The sequence below is a fragment of the Molothrus ater genome, chromosome 8 (genome assembly GCF_012460135.2).
Source record: "Molothrus ater isolate BHLD 08-10-18 breed brown headed cowbird chromosome 8, BPBGC_Mater_1.1, whole genome shotgun sequence".
Classification (NCBI taxonomy): domain Eukaryota; kingdom Metazoa; phylum Chordata; class Aves; order Passeriformes; family Icteridae; genus Molothrus; species Molothrus ater.
In genome coordinates, this window is record NC_050485.2 from 35,892,603 (window position 1) to 35,909,182 (window position 16,580).

General features: G+C 42.5%; 1 protein-coding gene across 2 annotated transcripts in view; it reads left to right on the plus strand.

The window, feature by feature from the left end:
• The window catches only part of INPP5A (inositol polyphosphate-5-phosphatase A), a 190,853-nt gene extending 174,620 nt beyond the window's left edge, over positions 1-16,233 (plus strand). The window contains exons 13-16 of one of the 2 annotated variants that reach the window (XM_036385695.2): positions 8,928-9,039; positions 13,194-13,262; positions 14,459-14,546; positions 14,645-16,233. In XM_036385695.2, coding sequence (XP_036241588.1) covers positions 8,928-9,039; positions 13,194-13,262; positions 14,459-14,539 — 262 coding nt within the window. In that variant the 3' untranslated portion in view covers positions 14,540-14,546; positions 14,645-16,233. The remainder of the gene's footprint in view (positions 1-8,927; positions 9,040-13,193; positions 13,263-14,458; positions 14,547-14,644) is intronic. The other variant, XM_036385694.2, reaches the window with a different exon arrangement.
• The last annotated feature ends 347 nt before the right edge of the window (positions 16,234-16,580 follow it).

The window sequence follows — 16,580 nt, forward strand, 5'->3', positions numbered from 1 at the left end:
GCAGAAAATAAAGTGTATTCAAAGAGCTTATGGTCCTTGCTGCCAGCCAGGCTGTCCCATCTGAATGTACTGCTGAAAAGCCCAGTAGTTTGGAGCTTGAATCCTGATCCATTTCTTCCCTCAGGTTCCCAGTTGGTTTTTTTTTCAATATGAGGCTTTGTAAAATTTAGCCCCAGAGTAAGGTACTTTTGAGAAGTACAGGTAGGCATATTCCCAGAAAAGACATCAAGCTCAATCACAGTCATAGATAGTAACATCAGGCTCTTCTGGTACAACAAGTCAGCACTGGGTCCTTCCCAACAAGCCAACATTATTCATAATTCCATATATCCACTTGTAATAGTAGCAGTATTGCATACATTGCATGAGCTACAGCATTACTGTTATTAATGCGATAGAGTTCATCACTCAGTGTTCACTTGCTGAGGCACTGGTATTGCCAAATAATCAATTTTTGCCAGCTGGGCCTCCCCGTGGCTCTGGGGCCAGAGCAGAGCACAGTGTGCCCCTTGCCATCAGCCGTGTGCCAGCCTCTGGTCCTGGGCAGGTCCTGGCACCGGAGCAAGTGCCAGCACGTGTCCTCCTGTCACCAGGGTTTGGCCACAGGGTGGTTTTCAGCAGCACTATGGACACCATAGTGCTGGGTCACTGTTCTTCACAGAAAGTGAAGGGTTGCACTGTGCTTTCTGGAAAAAAAAAAGGGCTCTGGGTTTATTTATATTTTAAACTGAAAAAGGTCCTGCAATGCTGGTGATACAGGAATGCTCACTCTGAGGCATATTACAGACTAGTATTTTCTAAAGAAGACTGTTAAGCCAAAAAGCAATATGCCCAGCATAAATCTATTAAAAAGGTTCTGATAAAAATACCATGTCATTAACCCTCCTGTTTTGTGTTGTGCCCAGACTCAGGGCTCAAGTCTTGTTTACCCATCCTGCCCTTTGCTGCTGGTTTGCCCGGGTGACCCCCTGTCCCACTGTCACCTTTGACTCCAATTGTTGGTACTATCACCATGGTGTTAGCGTAGCCTGTGCAAGTAGCAGCTGTTTAACACATTGCTCCATAACTACTGTGTTTGCAGGGCTCTGTTTGCCCTCCTGATTTGGCTGAAGTGAGACACGTATCATGGCCAGTTGGCTCGCAGAGCATCACCGAGGCTTATTAGTGTTTTGGTACCTATGAAGCAGATAATCTAATTCAAACACCAGTGTGTCTTACAGCTTAGCTTAGATCTGCTGCCTAAGATGTGCATATGAAGATAAATTACATGGGGTCATTTGTTAGGAAGAGATCTGGGGAATCCAACTCTCCCTCTCAGGTTCAGGGAAATAAAAAGTGTTAATTCAATTTTGAGGAAGAAACACTCTGGTAGCTGACAAAAATTAGATGTCACCCTTTGATTCGTTGAATGGCATTTTGTTGAAATCACACTTATGTACCAGCTTACACTAGTGCTGACTGTAAATTGAAAATATCAAAATATTTTTGTTTACATATTTGGCCTTAAAACTTTCAGAACACCCAAAGGTTGTATTGGCAGTCCACGTTCACCGTCCTTTCTTCAGGTAAAAGTATCTTAGACAATCTGAGAGCACATCAGAGCTGAAGGTAAATTGATCCAACATTTCTCAGAAAATATGAAAATAGTAAATAATTTCCTGATGAAGAGTGGTTGGGATTTTTCCCCTTTTGGAGTTAAAAGTGAGAAAATGTTTAGTAAATGTGAGGACTCATACCTAAGTTCAAAAATATCTGAACCAAATCAAAATTGTCTCAGTTCTTCCCATAAAGAGCTCAGTTTTCATTGATGCTTTATAGTTCCATCCCATCTCAAATACTTTGTATTATAAAAAAATTGGTGATATAAAATGTGGGGATAGTTGACAGATGAGCGAGCACAAGGGGTTTTTGAACAGGAGGCATTTCCACTCCCTGAAACGTGATAAAGTTTGCTAAATGATCTGCATTTGAACCTAGATGTAGGCTGCAGTTGTTCAGAATGACCTTTACTGGAATAAAAAAGATTAAATAGCTGAATTTTCCCCACTGTTGCCTGGTGAGTCCTGCCACACTTCCCAGGGCAGCACCGGCAGCGTGGTCTGTAGAAGGCAGGGTCCCAGAGCAGCACCAGGTGTTCCCAGCACTGGATGTCCCAGCACGGGGTGTCCCAGCACGGGGTGTCCCAGCACGGGGTGTCCCCAGCACTGGATGTCCCCAGCACGGGGTGTCCCCAGCACTGGATGTCCCCAGCACTGGATGTCCCAGCACAGGGTGTCCCCAGCACTGGATGTCCCCAGCACTGGATGTCCCAGCACGGGGTGTCCCAGCACTGGGTGTCCCTGCACGGGGTGTCCCAGCACGGGGTGTCCCAGCACGGGGTGTCCCAGCATGGGGTGTCCCAGCACTGGATGTCCCAGCACGGGGTGTCCCAGCACTGGGTGTCCCTGCACGGGGTGTCCCTGCACGGGGTGTCCCAGCACGGGATGTCCCAGCACGGGGTGTCCCAGCACGGGGTGTCCCAGCACGGGGTGTCCCCAGCACGGGGTGTCCCAGCACTGGATGTCCCAGCACGGGGTGTCCCAGCACTGGAAGTCCCAGCACTGGATGTCCCCAGCACTGGATGTCCCAGCACGGGGTGTCCCCAGCACTGGATGTCCCCAGCACTGGATGTCCCAGCACGGGGTGTCCCAGCACGGGGTGTCCCCAGCACTGGATGTCCCCAGCACTGGTGTCCCAGCACTGGATGTCCCCAGCACGGGGTGTCCCAGCACTGGATGTCCCCAGCACTGGATGTCCCCAGCACGGGGTGTCCCAGCACTGGATGTCCCCAGCACAGGGTGTCCCCAGCACGGGGTGTCCCCAGCACGGGGTGTCCCAGCACGGGGTGTCCCAGCACTGGATGTCCCAGCACTGGATGTCCCAGCACGGGGTGTCCCAGCACTGGATGTCCCAGCACTGGATGTCCCAGCACGGGGTGTCCCAGCACGGGGTGTCCCAGCACTGGATGTCCCAGCACTGGATGTCCCAGCACGGGGTGTCCCAGCACTGGATGTCCCAGCACTGGATGTCCCCAGCACTGGATGTCCCAGCACTGGATGTCCCAGCACGGGGTGTCCCTGCACGGGGTGTTGTCCCAGCACTGGATGTCCCAGCACGGGGTGTCCCTGCACGGGGTGTCCCAGCACGGGGTGTCCCAGCACGGTGTGTCCCAGCACGGGGTGTCCCAGCACTGGATGTCCCTGCACTGGATGTCCCCAGCACTGGATGTCCCAGCACGGGGTGTCCCTGCACGGGGTGTCCCCAGCACGGGGTGTCCCAGCACTGGATGTCCCAGCACGGGGTGTCCCTGCACGGGGTGTTGTCCCAGCACTGGATGTCCCTGCACGGGGTGTCCCTGCATGGTGTGTCCCAGCACTGGATGTCCCAGCACTGGGTGTCCCCAGCACGGGGTGTCCCAGCACTGGATGTCCCCAGCACTGGATGTCCCTGCACGGGGTGTCCCTGCACGGGGTGTCCCAGCACTGGGTGTCCCCAGCACGGGGTGTCCCCAGCACTGGATGTCCCTGCACGGGGTGTCCCAGCACTGGATGTCCCAGCACTGGGTGTCCCCAGCACGGGGTGTCCCAGCACTGGATGTCCCCAGCACTGGATGTCCCTGCACGGGGTGTCCCAGCACGGGGTGTCCCAGCACTGGATGTCCCAGCACAGGATGTCCCAGCACGGGGTGTCCCAGCACGGGGTGTCCCAGCACTGGATGTCCCCAGCACTGGATGTCCCAGCACTGGATGTCCCAGCACTGGATGTCCCAGCACGGGGTGTCCCAGCACGGGGTGTCCCAGCACGGGGTGTCCCAGCACATCCCACGGTGGGCTCGGCGTGAGCCAGAGGACACTGCTTGTGGCAGCTACAGGTAGCAGCCCTCCAGAGGGAATGAATTGTTTCCTGTTAGAAAGTACATTTCACCCATCTCACTAACAGATTTTATCCATGCTTGCACATGAGAAGAGTTCATTAGGAGCGTTTTTCCTAACTGGAAATGGCAGTTAAGGAGACATTTATATACACAGCATTGTTGGCTTGTGTTTTGAGTTAAGGCACTGCTGACAGGATGGTTTATGATGTCGGACAACTTTTCACCCTGCAGTAAGCATTTTTGTAAAGGTGTCTAATCATCTCTGACAATACCTGTCAACAGTAGTAGTGCTCTGATATTACTGACCCTCTTAATGGTTTATTTTCCCCAAACAATTACCAAGTAGTTCTCATCCTTATTGACTGTGACAACAGTAGTTCATTGGACGGCCTGCTCCTTATTAACAGAGTAAGTTAGCAATTCATCAAAGTGTTTGGTTAAATTTCAACAGTATTGAACATTATATTAATGATGTTGCTGGAAGTTTTATTCAGAAAACCCACCTGACAGTAATCCTGATTAAATGAGTGCAACTGAAACAGAAGTTTGTGAAACAGGATGGAAAAGCAGCTAGAAGCTGCATCTTCAGAAGGAGTAAGTCCTAAACAAGTGGAGATAAATTGTGCAAGCTTTTCATGAGGGTGCTCCAGAACTACCTGTCTGCATGTCCAGGGGCATGCAGAGTCAAAGTGTATTTTTTATAATTCTGCTGGCTGGAATACACAGAGAACAACAGTCTCTTTTTGCTATTTATTACCCTGCTAACATGAGTGGCTAAGGTCCTAAATTCCTAGAACTTTGCCACTGTTTTAAATAGGGCATCAAATTTGTTCCACAGGGAATTCCCCATTTCCCCATTGTATTTTTAAATAGACGTGATATAGTGTGTGTAGAAAAGTGTGTAACTGTGCAGAATACTATGGAAGTGTGTACATCCTTACCTTACCTCTAGCACCTGTATGTGTTAGCATTATATCTATCTCTCATTTATGTTTCAGTGGTACCTAGAGGCCTTTATCTGTTATGTCATCATTTTACATGAGCACTCCCTATTCATTCTCAAGATCACTGTTTTCTGTGTATTACACAAGGTAGATTGTGATTGAGGCAGAATTCTAATGAAAGGAAAAAATAATACATTCTTTCCTGTCTAATTATTGGGATAGGGAGAGCTGGTTTTCCCTTTTTCTCTGCCACAGTCATTGTCTTGGTAGTCAAGACTAATGATGGAAGCACAGAAGGATGGCACAATACTCCCCCAACGGCAGATTGATATTGGAATTTCAAACTTTTGATTATTTGGTATAGAGTCCTTGACTTTCTTTTTATCAGACCTGCAGCTGTTTTAATCAAATATGTAATTATTTCTACCATTCACAAATCAGAAGATCTGTTGACTAGAATTACTAAGCAAGTTTTCAGTTAAGAACTGATAGTTCCTTACGTGCCTGGAGTAAATGTGTTAAAAGAGGCTGGACATGTCAGCAAAACAAATCTAACTTATTGCCCTTGATCACAGACAGTCTTATTCCTAATGTCTTTTGGAAGATGGGTATTACAAGAATAGTTCTGCTTTTTTGCATGTACACAACCTTAAATTTACAGTAATTTTTAAGAGATTATTTATGCCTAAAGGCAAAGAAGCAGTCAAGAAGTGGGATTGAGAGGAAGGAAAAGAGAAGGGAAACCATGAAGCCAGCTTAGAAAGAACAAAAAGTGAACAGTCAAGTAGAAGCGTGTATTGGCATACTCGTGTCTCTTGTTCCCCCCTGCAGCAAGTGGAAGTATTTTCCAGTTTCCTGAGTGCCACCTGGGATGGGTTGGTGCTCTCAGCAGTGCCTGAGGGATGGGATGGGATGGGTTGGGATGGGATGGGATGGGTTGGTGCTCTCAGCAGTGCCTGTGGGATGGGATGGGATGGGTTGGGATGGGATGGGATGGGATGGGATGGGATGGGATGGGATGGGATGGGATGGGTTGGTGCTCTCAGCAGTGCCTGTGGGATGGGATGGGATGGTTGGTGCTCTCAGCAGTGCCTGTGGGATGGGATGGGATGGGTTGGTGCTCTCAGCAGTGCCTGTGGGATGGGATGGGATGGGTTGGTGCTCTCAGCAGTGCCTGTGGGATGGGATGGGATGGTTGATGCTCTCAGCAGTGCCTGTGGGATGGGATGGGATGGTTGGTGCTCTCAGCAGTGCCTGTGGGATGGGATGGGTTGGTGCTCTCGGGCAGTGCCTGTGGGATGGGATGGGATGGGTTGGTGCTCTCAGGCAGTGCCTGTGGGATGGGAGTCCTTGGGGACAGGACTCTTAAAAACACACCAAACAAGCAAAAGCTTCAGAGTTCACATGCAGATGATTCTGGAAGCAGTCACACTATTTTCATGCCACTCTTCACTTAGCTATGGAACAGGATGATGGCAACAACTTCTGAGGCGTATGGTATTTGAAAAGTTTTGTTCTGGAATAGTATACATTCAGCAGCATGTTTAACAAAATCTTCTTCAGTGACAGTTCTATTCCAGAAACCTCTAATAGAACTTCTATTTGCTAAAATCTATTTTAGATCAATGGCATATAATAAACTAAAATAGCCCTACAACCCCAAAAGAAAAAGAATCCCTCATGGGAATTTTGATTCATATTTAGCTATGGCCACTATTTGAGCCCATCTACAAAAGAATTTTGCTTATTCCAAAGTGTTTGTGACCCCTCTAGAGCATGAAGGAGTGCTAATAGTTCTCCCAATTTTGGGGGCATCTTAGGATATTTTATTATGTTAGTGTCAGTATTTCACTGAGATTAGGACTTCCACATGGCAGAGTGGATGCAGGGAGGGAGCTTTATTCATTGGAGTGCAGTGAGACACAACACTCCATGCTTCTTGCTTCCTTTGAAGGATTCTTTCTCATAAAAGTAAGAGTTTGCCTCTCTTTATTATATTAAACTATTACCTACAGGCCATTTTGTCTGGACAATTTTGCAGCATTTATTTTCATCTCTGTCCCAGCCATTAGAAATCTGATTTGTCAAAGATACTTGTAAACTACAGTAACTTTTTGACTGGGTGATCAGTGTTAAGGACCTTGAAAAATTGGCAGAACTTTTCATCCTGTGAAAACATTAAGATACATAAAGCAAATTGATAAATACCATTTAATAGAATATAGGCTCTAGGATTTAATGCTTTAACACATAGCAGTAACAGATCATTCCAGGTATGGAACATCGTATTTCAAAAGCCATACAGTTAATGCTGTAAAAGGAAGGATTATAAGAAATGTGATTGATTCTTATACCTTTATGTCATAAAAAGTAGCTTCAGTTATGTGGGGTTCTGGAATAAGTAAAGTAAGAGGTTATGAGAAGAAGTCAACCCTTAAGTTGCAGACAAAGAGCTTCTACTACCAATATAGTATTACATCATCAAAATATTTCACAGACACTCAGAAATAAGCTGTACTTCTGTATGTCAGTGAAGCAGCAAATTGAATTCTCATAATATGTTTTGAAAATGAGTCTTGTTAGGTTTGATGAGGTGGAAAACGTACTGAGATCACTGGTTTGTTCCAATACATTCAGTACACTTTTCTTGGATGTTTGCCATGGCTAATCTTTTTAATGGCAGTGTAGCTTGTAAACCCATTTGGTAGAGAGCTGTATGTCTCCGTTTCAGAGTATCACACCAAAACAGGATGGTAAATAAGTTTCTCTTCAAGCATGCAAACCCTATTTTTACAATACTAGAAATTTTATTTTAAGACACATATCAGAAAAACCTCAGTGTTTCCTTTATCAATTCAGTGAGGAGCAGAATAAAATGCAAATGTCATTTCAAATACTCTCACACATACATATGTAAATGTTTGGGGGTTTTAAGAGTTTTATCGAGGGCAGACTTCAGTTAATTCAGGCCCAGTATTCAAGAAGTTGAGCCTGTCACAAACCCTCTGGATTTCTCCAAAACCCCTTCTTAGCTACTCCCACATGCCATTTTGGAAATGGTCTAAGAAAACAGTGGGCCTTACAGTGTCGTGAGCCATCATTGAATGCAAAGTTCTGTCTTAGTAAAATGATGAGAAGATTTGGATGAGACATGAAAAATTCTGGCCTCAGCTTATTGAGGTTGAGCCAGAGGTTGCTGTTCAGGTGCTTCAGATGATCTCAGCCCATGGGCTCACACTGGTATTTGCCTTTAGTTATACTCTGTAGATTAAAATAAACACTTTCTGTTGCCCTTTAAAGCTAAGTTAGGATGCACTGGCAATGTCATAGCATGTTTATGACGGCCCCAGAGTGTAACTACCATTTAATCTGCTTCTATTCGAGATGTCTTTACAAAATAATATACTTTTCCTTAACACAGTTTCATAGGTATGGGATCTTATGTAGTCAGCATCGCTTTCTTTAAACCACATTCCTGATTCCTTGGTTCTGAAGAAATCTCCCGCAAATCCTGCTGTCTTGTCCTGTCTTCCTTTCTGTCACCCTTAAAGAATCCATACAGGAGAGGTTTGTGTACTGCTGCAGCGGTCCCAGCACTCTGAACTCTTGTTTTCTGTTAAAATATGCATGGAAACTCCCCTTGAGAGAATCCTGGGAAGAAATCACATAAGATGAACTTTTTTTCCCCTAGGTTTCATTTTTCAACTTCTGCATGTGCATTTTCCATAGTCTCTTGTCTAATTTCAGGTTGTTGTTGAACTGATTTTTTGTACTTCACACAGATAAACAGTTTGCTGCCTTTAAACACTCTCACAAAAGCACAAGGTAGGAGGTGAGAGTTTTTAAACTGTGTATGTCTTAAGTTCTTAACCATACAGTAGAGTTGTAGATCTGAGAAGAGATGTAGAAAAAGAGCACATGAAAAGGAAAGAGGGAGGAGAAAAAAAAAAGTGTCTGGAAGAGCTGCTTTTTAACAGTGACATTTTGTAAGTAATATGGCCCTTTGAGCCAGAGGTTTCAGACTGCTTTGCCAAGAGTCACTGATGGTTGTGGATGGGATTTGTTTGCAGTTATCCCTACAGCGAGGACTCTAGCCAGGGAAGGCAGTACATGAACACGAGATGTCCAGCCTGGTGCGACAGAATCCTGATGTCCCACTCAGCCAAGGAGCTCATTCTGAAAGTAAGTACAGACCTGCAGCCCCCTGATGCCTCCACACTGCATTATCTGCACCAAAGGCAGGTATGGCTGGAAGACTCTGCCCTTGAGTTTGCCAAACTGGAGACAGCACACCGTGGTAGTAAATGGAGGGGTGTGCCTCCAGTGCTTTGCACCCAACAAGGGGGATTTGTCCCCATAAACCTGCTGACAGTGACTAAAAGATGAGCTTTCACAAGCACTTCTTTAGGTATCTGAGCTGCCAATGATGACTGACTGTCTTCTGTCCTGTGCCTCTTCTGTGCAAGGATGCACAGCGCTGGGAGACTGACTGCTTGCTTTAAAGAGAGTAACAGAAAATAAAAAAGCCCCTATAAAAACCCTATGAAAAGTCTCCATTAGTCCCCCAGCCCAGTCCACCCTACAGTGACATAAGCAGCAATATTGCCCCTACCAAGGATTCAGCGGGGATGCAAACAGGAGCAGGTACAAGTGGCTACTGGCTGAGGAGTCACACAATTGAGAGAAAGCCTGTACTGCAACAGCTGCAGGCACCTGACTTACCAGAGTGGTAGATTTCCTAAGGTACTCCCAGGAATATGTCAAATCCTACGTAGGCCACATCTATCGCTGTCCCCTGAATGAGGATGGTCTCCAGCAGGTAGGCTCCCAACTTTGGTACACCAGCTAGGTGCCTAAATTTAGACATTCCATTGAGGCTTTAGAGATAAGCTTGTGCAATTATTTTAGAACATACAATTCCTCTTGGGATTTAGTGTTTGTAGATAGGGTTAGGGTTGGTTGGTGATGTTCTGTCCAAGGTTAAATGATCTAAATATGGTTCAGGAGCCTTGCAGTTTTCTTTCCTGTCATTTGCTCTCTCCTTCTTGTTCCACTCTGCCCTCCTTGTTTTCTTGGGAGCGCTGGACTAGGTCAGCTGGTTACCTGTGCCAGCTTCCACTGCCCCTGTCCCTGTGTGTGTGCTCCTGGCTGACGCTGGTTGCCAGCTGCTCTAGAGGGCCAGGACCAGGAAATGGGGATGTGGTAGGAGATATCTGCCACTTCTGTCTGTTCTGAGCTGGCCAGCTGGCAGCGGCCATGGGTGGCTGCATAAATGGGTGTGCTGCAGTGAGGGCGTCTTGGCTGACCAGACCGGATGACTCTAACAGACTAACTGAACCTAAAATTGCCAAAAGTCATGTGTCTGTCTGTGTGCACCTATATAATTAATGCAGTTTAGTGGGAGTGAATTACAGAAAATAATCTTCTAAGTAAATCAATGTTCTATAGCTTCTTAGCTTTTTTTTTCCAGTTTAAATTAATTACACCCTTGAAACTTGCTCTCCTGAAGTTTATAACCTTCTTTTTCTCTCTCATTGGGGTTATTTATCTCGTGATTAGACTGTTTGCTTTGCAGTATATAACTCACTGAAAGGCTGGGAACGTGTTTTCCACAGCTGCTCGAATTCCAAGTCAATGCACTTCCTCACATGTTTTCATGTGTAAAAAGTGTCTGCGTGACATCATGAAATTTCACCCAAAATTTTAGACAATGCATGTACTGCAGTATTCAGTAAAAAAATGTGAAGCCTAAGGGCAATACAGGCTTTATAGTCAAATAGTATGTCAAAATCAGTGTTATTTATTTTCATTACACAAAAATGCCATGTGAAAAAGTGAGACTTTACCCAAAATGTTACCGATAGTGCTTGGCGACCATGAAATTCCTAAAGAACAAAGGATTAAAACCATGAAAAGAGTGGCCAATGAGGAAGGATTTTTTTTTAAAGCTATGAATAAGGAGATAAATGTGTACACAAAAGCTTGAAGAGTGTAAACAGTACAGAGGGAAAGGAATTCTTTCTGATTATCTAGAGGGCTATAACTTGGATATAATGGGAGAAAATTCAACAAGGGAAAGCAAAGTTACAGAGCTGACGAAGTTTGTAACTGTGAGGTCAGTTACAATTTCCAGTCTCCGTGTAACAGAAACTTCATCAGTTGGATCCTTCAAAGCTCACCTTTAAAAGTGCACACTGCTCTGTCTCTGGAGCTTTGCATTTGCAAATTGTGGTCGGGCAGTTTGGGACTTCTCCTGAAGCTCATATGCAAAGTGATGGGTGCTGCTGAGGCCACACTGGGCTTTGACTCAGTGAGTCTGTAACCAACATAGGAGTTTGCTTATCCAGCCCAAAGCCAAACCAGCATTCTGGCCCATAAAACCTAGTGAAATAGCTACTAGAAAATAATGCCAAACTGATAGAGGAAAGGGCAAAACCACAGGTTTCTGTGGTTCTACACAAGAAGCAGTGTTGGCCTTGACTGAGAATTTACTCCACTGCAGAGACCTATTCCTTAAAGCTTTAAAAGGAACTCTGTAGAAAGTAAAAGCAAATTTTAATTAACTGATTAACAAATCCTTAAAATAAAAATGTATATGAACTTTTAAAGAATTTTTTCAATCATGACGATCTATTGAATATTCTTATTCGGCTAATTATTTTGCTGTATTACCTTTTCTTATAGGCAATTAAAGAGTTTATTTTTCTGCCTAGGCAATTCTGTATTTTATTTTAAACAAAAATTGTAGCTAATCTGCATTTAAATCCTGGGTAAAGAAAGGATAGGGTGCACAAATTGCCACTGTACAGTGTGTTCAGCTACACAGTAGGCATTACAGATTGTACTGACATGGGGCTGTAAACAGCTTTCATGCAACATCATCTATCATGCCATGGTCGGTTACCTCACCATCATGTTATTTTATGCTTCCTGAGCCCTAAACCACCAAAGGTTGCCCACTGCTCAGGAGCTGCGCTGATGCCTGATCGCATGAAGTAATGAATGCTCAGCCAAGTGTATATTGTTTCTGCTTGTGCACTGCTGTAATTTGTTTATCTGTCTAAAGATTATGCAGTTGAAAATCCACAATTTTATGCTGCCTTTGTAAATTATCAAGTCGCTTTTGATGAATGTATCTCCACTTCCGATGCTGGTGGCATTATGATCTTGAAATATTGGAAAGTGCTCATGCATACAATGCAGAAGGTTATGTTTTTATATTTTTGGCAGACAGCCGTGCTGTAAAGTAAATCTGACCTTAAGCTTCCTTACTGCATTAAAGATAATTCAGTTTTAACTTTATAGTCCTAAATGCTACTGTTTATATAAAGTTATTGCCCAGTCAAACTTGACTGATTACAGATGAAAAAGTCTTGGCTGTTTCCTACAAAATAAATTAGTATCGCGAACTAGTTTAAAGCACATCTACAGTTGCATTAGAGACTGGAGAGTGTGCAGATAACAGATTTAATTAGCTTATAGAAATTGTTTAGCACAATAAGAAATCATTTTGTATGGCAATGTATTTGTATTTATTCCTGAAGTACGGTGCTAAAGAATCAAAATAGCTCCTCCAAATCACGTTTATTGCAAACAGCAGAAAGATGAGTACATTTTATTATTCATTAAGATAAAAATGCTAAAGAAGTCAGTGTATAAGGGTAAAGTTCAACATGGAACAAAATGAAAGCAATTCATAATGGAGACCAGAGGAATGTCATCCGTCATTTGCTGCTTTTCTTAAAATCCCTGAGTGCTTTTTTTCAGATGAAGAAATTTTTCTCAGAGAAATGGCTAAAGATTATGCTCATAACCTGAAAATAATCATTCATCTCTCTGAACATTTAAAATCCCCTATATGATGAAATCAAATGCTGTTATAAGGCAACATGGATTGCTTTTAATTCAAAGAACATTTGTCTCACCTAATTCAATAAAAATTGTGTTGTTCTTAAAAAAGGACTGGCCAAATGTGCTTGCTGCATTTTGCAGCAGAAGCCTGGAATGCAACTACAACGAGTCACTCATTTCACTTAGTGCAGCGTTAGCCACGAATATTTCCCTAGGTCCCATCAGCAGGGAAGAGGCATAGAGATCTCAGGGGGTTTTTATGCAGGCAAAATGCACAAATTACTGCAAGCAGTACTGGGCATAAAAGTTCATTTTACACATTCTTTCTCTGGAAAAGCCAAGCCAAGATGTGTTAATATCACCTCATTCAGAAATTGGTTTCACCTATTTGCACAATATTTCCAGTGTTCCTTTCTGTGTGTGTAATCTGGAGAATTCTTGGACTGACTAGTGTTTTGTTGTTTTTTGTTTTTTCTTTAAACTAGTCAGAAAATGATGAGAAGATAGTAATATATGACCACATTGGGCCAAATGTCTGCATGGGGGATCACAAGGTAATTAAATTAAACATTTTAGTCTTTTATCTTCTATTTTTTTCATTAGGAATGAGAATGTATGCACTAGGTTCTACTAATTGTAAGTCAGCTACGTCTCTGTCCTATTTTTAAGTAATACCTTGAAAATGTTTCAAAGTTGAATTCAGCTGCAGTCAGTCTGTCTATCAGTCTGTCTATCAGAATGGCTGCTTGTATGAAATCAACAGGATGGGTGCTAGAATGAAAGCAGGATACGATGCAAGCGAAGAGGAGCAGCCATCTGTACACTTAAAGCTCTTCTAGCAGAACACAAGTGATTTCATGGGGTTATCAACGATGCTTTCAAAGCATAGCTTCAACTAGGTTGATGCATAGGTGCTTAATAGTAAAAGAATATATTGGCAGTTCCATATTCAAACAACAAGTGATAAAAAGAATATAGAAAAAAGATAAAGAATTATAAATAAATAAATACCAGTTGTTTAAATTAGTAAAATACCTGAATTCTCTGGTCTTCTTTGCTGAAGATACCAGATGGAAACCTAAGTTTGAAATACAATAAAACAGAGTATTTACTTTCTCTGAAAAAAAGCCAATTGAGGAGTAGGAGGTAACCTCTGAAAGCCTATCTACAACCAGCACTGAGGCTCTTGAATGATAATTCAGAGGGATAGGGGGTAATTGTATGTGTGGATGGATGTGTACTTGCAAATCTGAACTCACAAATGCATACCCCTATTTAATTCCATGGTCAGAGTTCTTGTGAGACAGAGAATTGTTTTCTAAGGAAAAATGCACTTAGGGCATTTGGTCCAGAATCATCCAAGGTTTTAAAACAGAGCAGCTTACTAATTTATCCAGTAAACAAAAAGCTCTGGGTCAGCCAGTTCAGAAACAGCAGTTTTTGCTTCCTTCATCACGAAAGTGGTGCAGCACTGTTACAAAAGGGAGTTGTGTATGGGACCTGAACCTCTTCTCACAGAAATCTGTGGAAAGTTTTCCTTTAGGTTTCAGTGGGAGCAGAAATCTGTGAGGAGATTATGTTGTTCCTTTATGCATTTTGTAATTAGATTAATTCAAAAACTTGTTGCAATATTTTGTTTCCAGTCATAGAGATTTTTTTGTTGTATTTACTACTGACTGTAAAGAAAAAAAAAAAACAAAACACATATGTTTCAAACATGTAACTTCTATTTTTCCCTAACTTGCTGCAGCCTGTGTTCCTGTCCTTTCGAATAGCTGCTGGGGCAGGTAAACCTATTGCAAATGTGCACAAGTGTTGTGTCGTGCAGTGATGTGGTGGTAAATATCATCTTTTTTCTTTACGTTTCTATTACATTTTCTACATCATTTCCCCTGTGTTTATCTTTCTTTTTAAAAAAATGCCAATTCTGCAACAGGAAAAAGATGCCTACGAAGTGAGAAGATTTTCCGTGAAACCACACTGTAGCCAGGAGGGAAGGCAGCACACTGAAATCTGTAATCCTAACAGCTGTATTGATAAATCCAGTCCTGAGTGCCACATTTTTAGACTGCTGATCGTACACTATGCTTCAGCATCTGGACTCTGTTCAAGAGACGCCTCACATACCTCACTGTCTTGTATGTTCATGTGACATCAAGTAGAAATGTGGAATTATTTTTTATATATATGTCACAGTTCTGTTGCCAAAACTCTAAATAGACAGCAGAGATGTTATGTATTCTAGATTTCACAACTTTCAACTTTTAATAAGTGTTTGTCAATGTGGAAAAGCTATTTCAGCATATTATAAAGTTTTAAAGGTATCATACCCATTATATATCTTTACCACTTTGGGATTTTGTACATTGGATTGTATAGATAGGGATATTGATGGTTTTAAATGGTATTTTCTTTTTTGACCAAGGCTTATGGTTTGTGTTTTAGTTTTAGTATTTTGGTTTTCATTTTTTAATTTTTTTTCTCATTTTATTTACTATACTGCCATGTTACATGGTTTTTGAATCACACAGCAGCTGCTTTCTATACATACATATATGTGTGTATATATATGTATGTATGTGTATATATACACAGATATATAAATAATTTATAAACCTGACCAAAACTTATGCTAAATATACTTTCCAATATGAATGCTTGAGAGTGCCATATCAGCAGTAAGTATTGGAGTCTTAGCAGGTTTAGTTAAGTGTACATCAACAACCAACATTTATATAATAAATAATATATAGCAGTGCCATCCTTGATACAGATATATAGCATACTATATAGCACATATATTAGCAGTTTCACTTTGTTACTCCTATAATCTCTTCTTTCTATGTAATATTAAGGATTGAATGTGAAGTTCTTAGCTAGGTTTGGGTGTAACTTTCCAGAATTTTGTAAACTGTTTTTGTCCGTCTTTTGTTACTGTTTTATGGTGCCATATTCTATATTGAAACAATAACAACACGGGAGAAGAAAATAATAGTCTGCTTCAAGTAGCAACGGTATTGGACACAGACTGTATTTATACAGTATTAAAGAAAAAAAAACTAAACACAACCATCAACCCAACTGTAAATTTTCCTTGTTAGTAGCTCAGTGCAGCCTACAATATAGTCTTGTTACAGACATTTTCCTCCCACCACTAAATACAACATTAAAAGGTGATTAGGGAGTCTGTTGATGAAACACAAATGTATGTTTTATTGATTTAATTTAGAACACTACAGAGTTCATGGACTGCACGATGGCATTAGATTGATGCTTGATTTTGGTATAAATCACTACCATTGGAAATGATTTGATGTCTGCTTGCAGAGTTTTCTCAACAGTACAGCCCAGTTTATAGCAAGTATTGTTGCCCAGAGGGTGTCTGCAGCTCTGTATTGTTACTGTGCCATGTTGCATTATAACCACACAGTAATTCTATTTAAGCGAACTCAACTCATAACTCTGAAGGCCTTTAGAAATGAGTACTCTGGTTCTCAAGCAATAAAACTAATCATGGTGAACATGGCTCTGTGTCTGCCCCTTTAATTTGGTAATTACAGGGAAATTACTAAATTGTTACATTTCTTATTGAGATGCGTTTGACTCCACCAAGCAACAAGGGTATTTTTCACATTAAAACTTCTACGATAGGATGCAGTTCTGGTGTTAATCAAAACACAATACAAACCGAGTAAAAGCCACTGAGAAGCTGGTACGGGAGCCCTGATGAGAGGAGGGTGATGCAGCTTTACGAGCCGTTCACAGGATGCTAGTCCTCAGCAGGTCAGTAAATGTGCCACCATAAACTCCTTCGTGATTATCCCAAGTTTCAGAAGAAACCTCTCCAGCCTTTTCCAGAGGGGCCGGGGCCC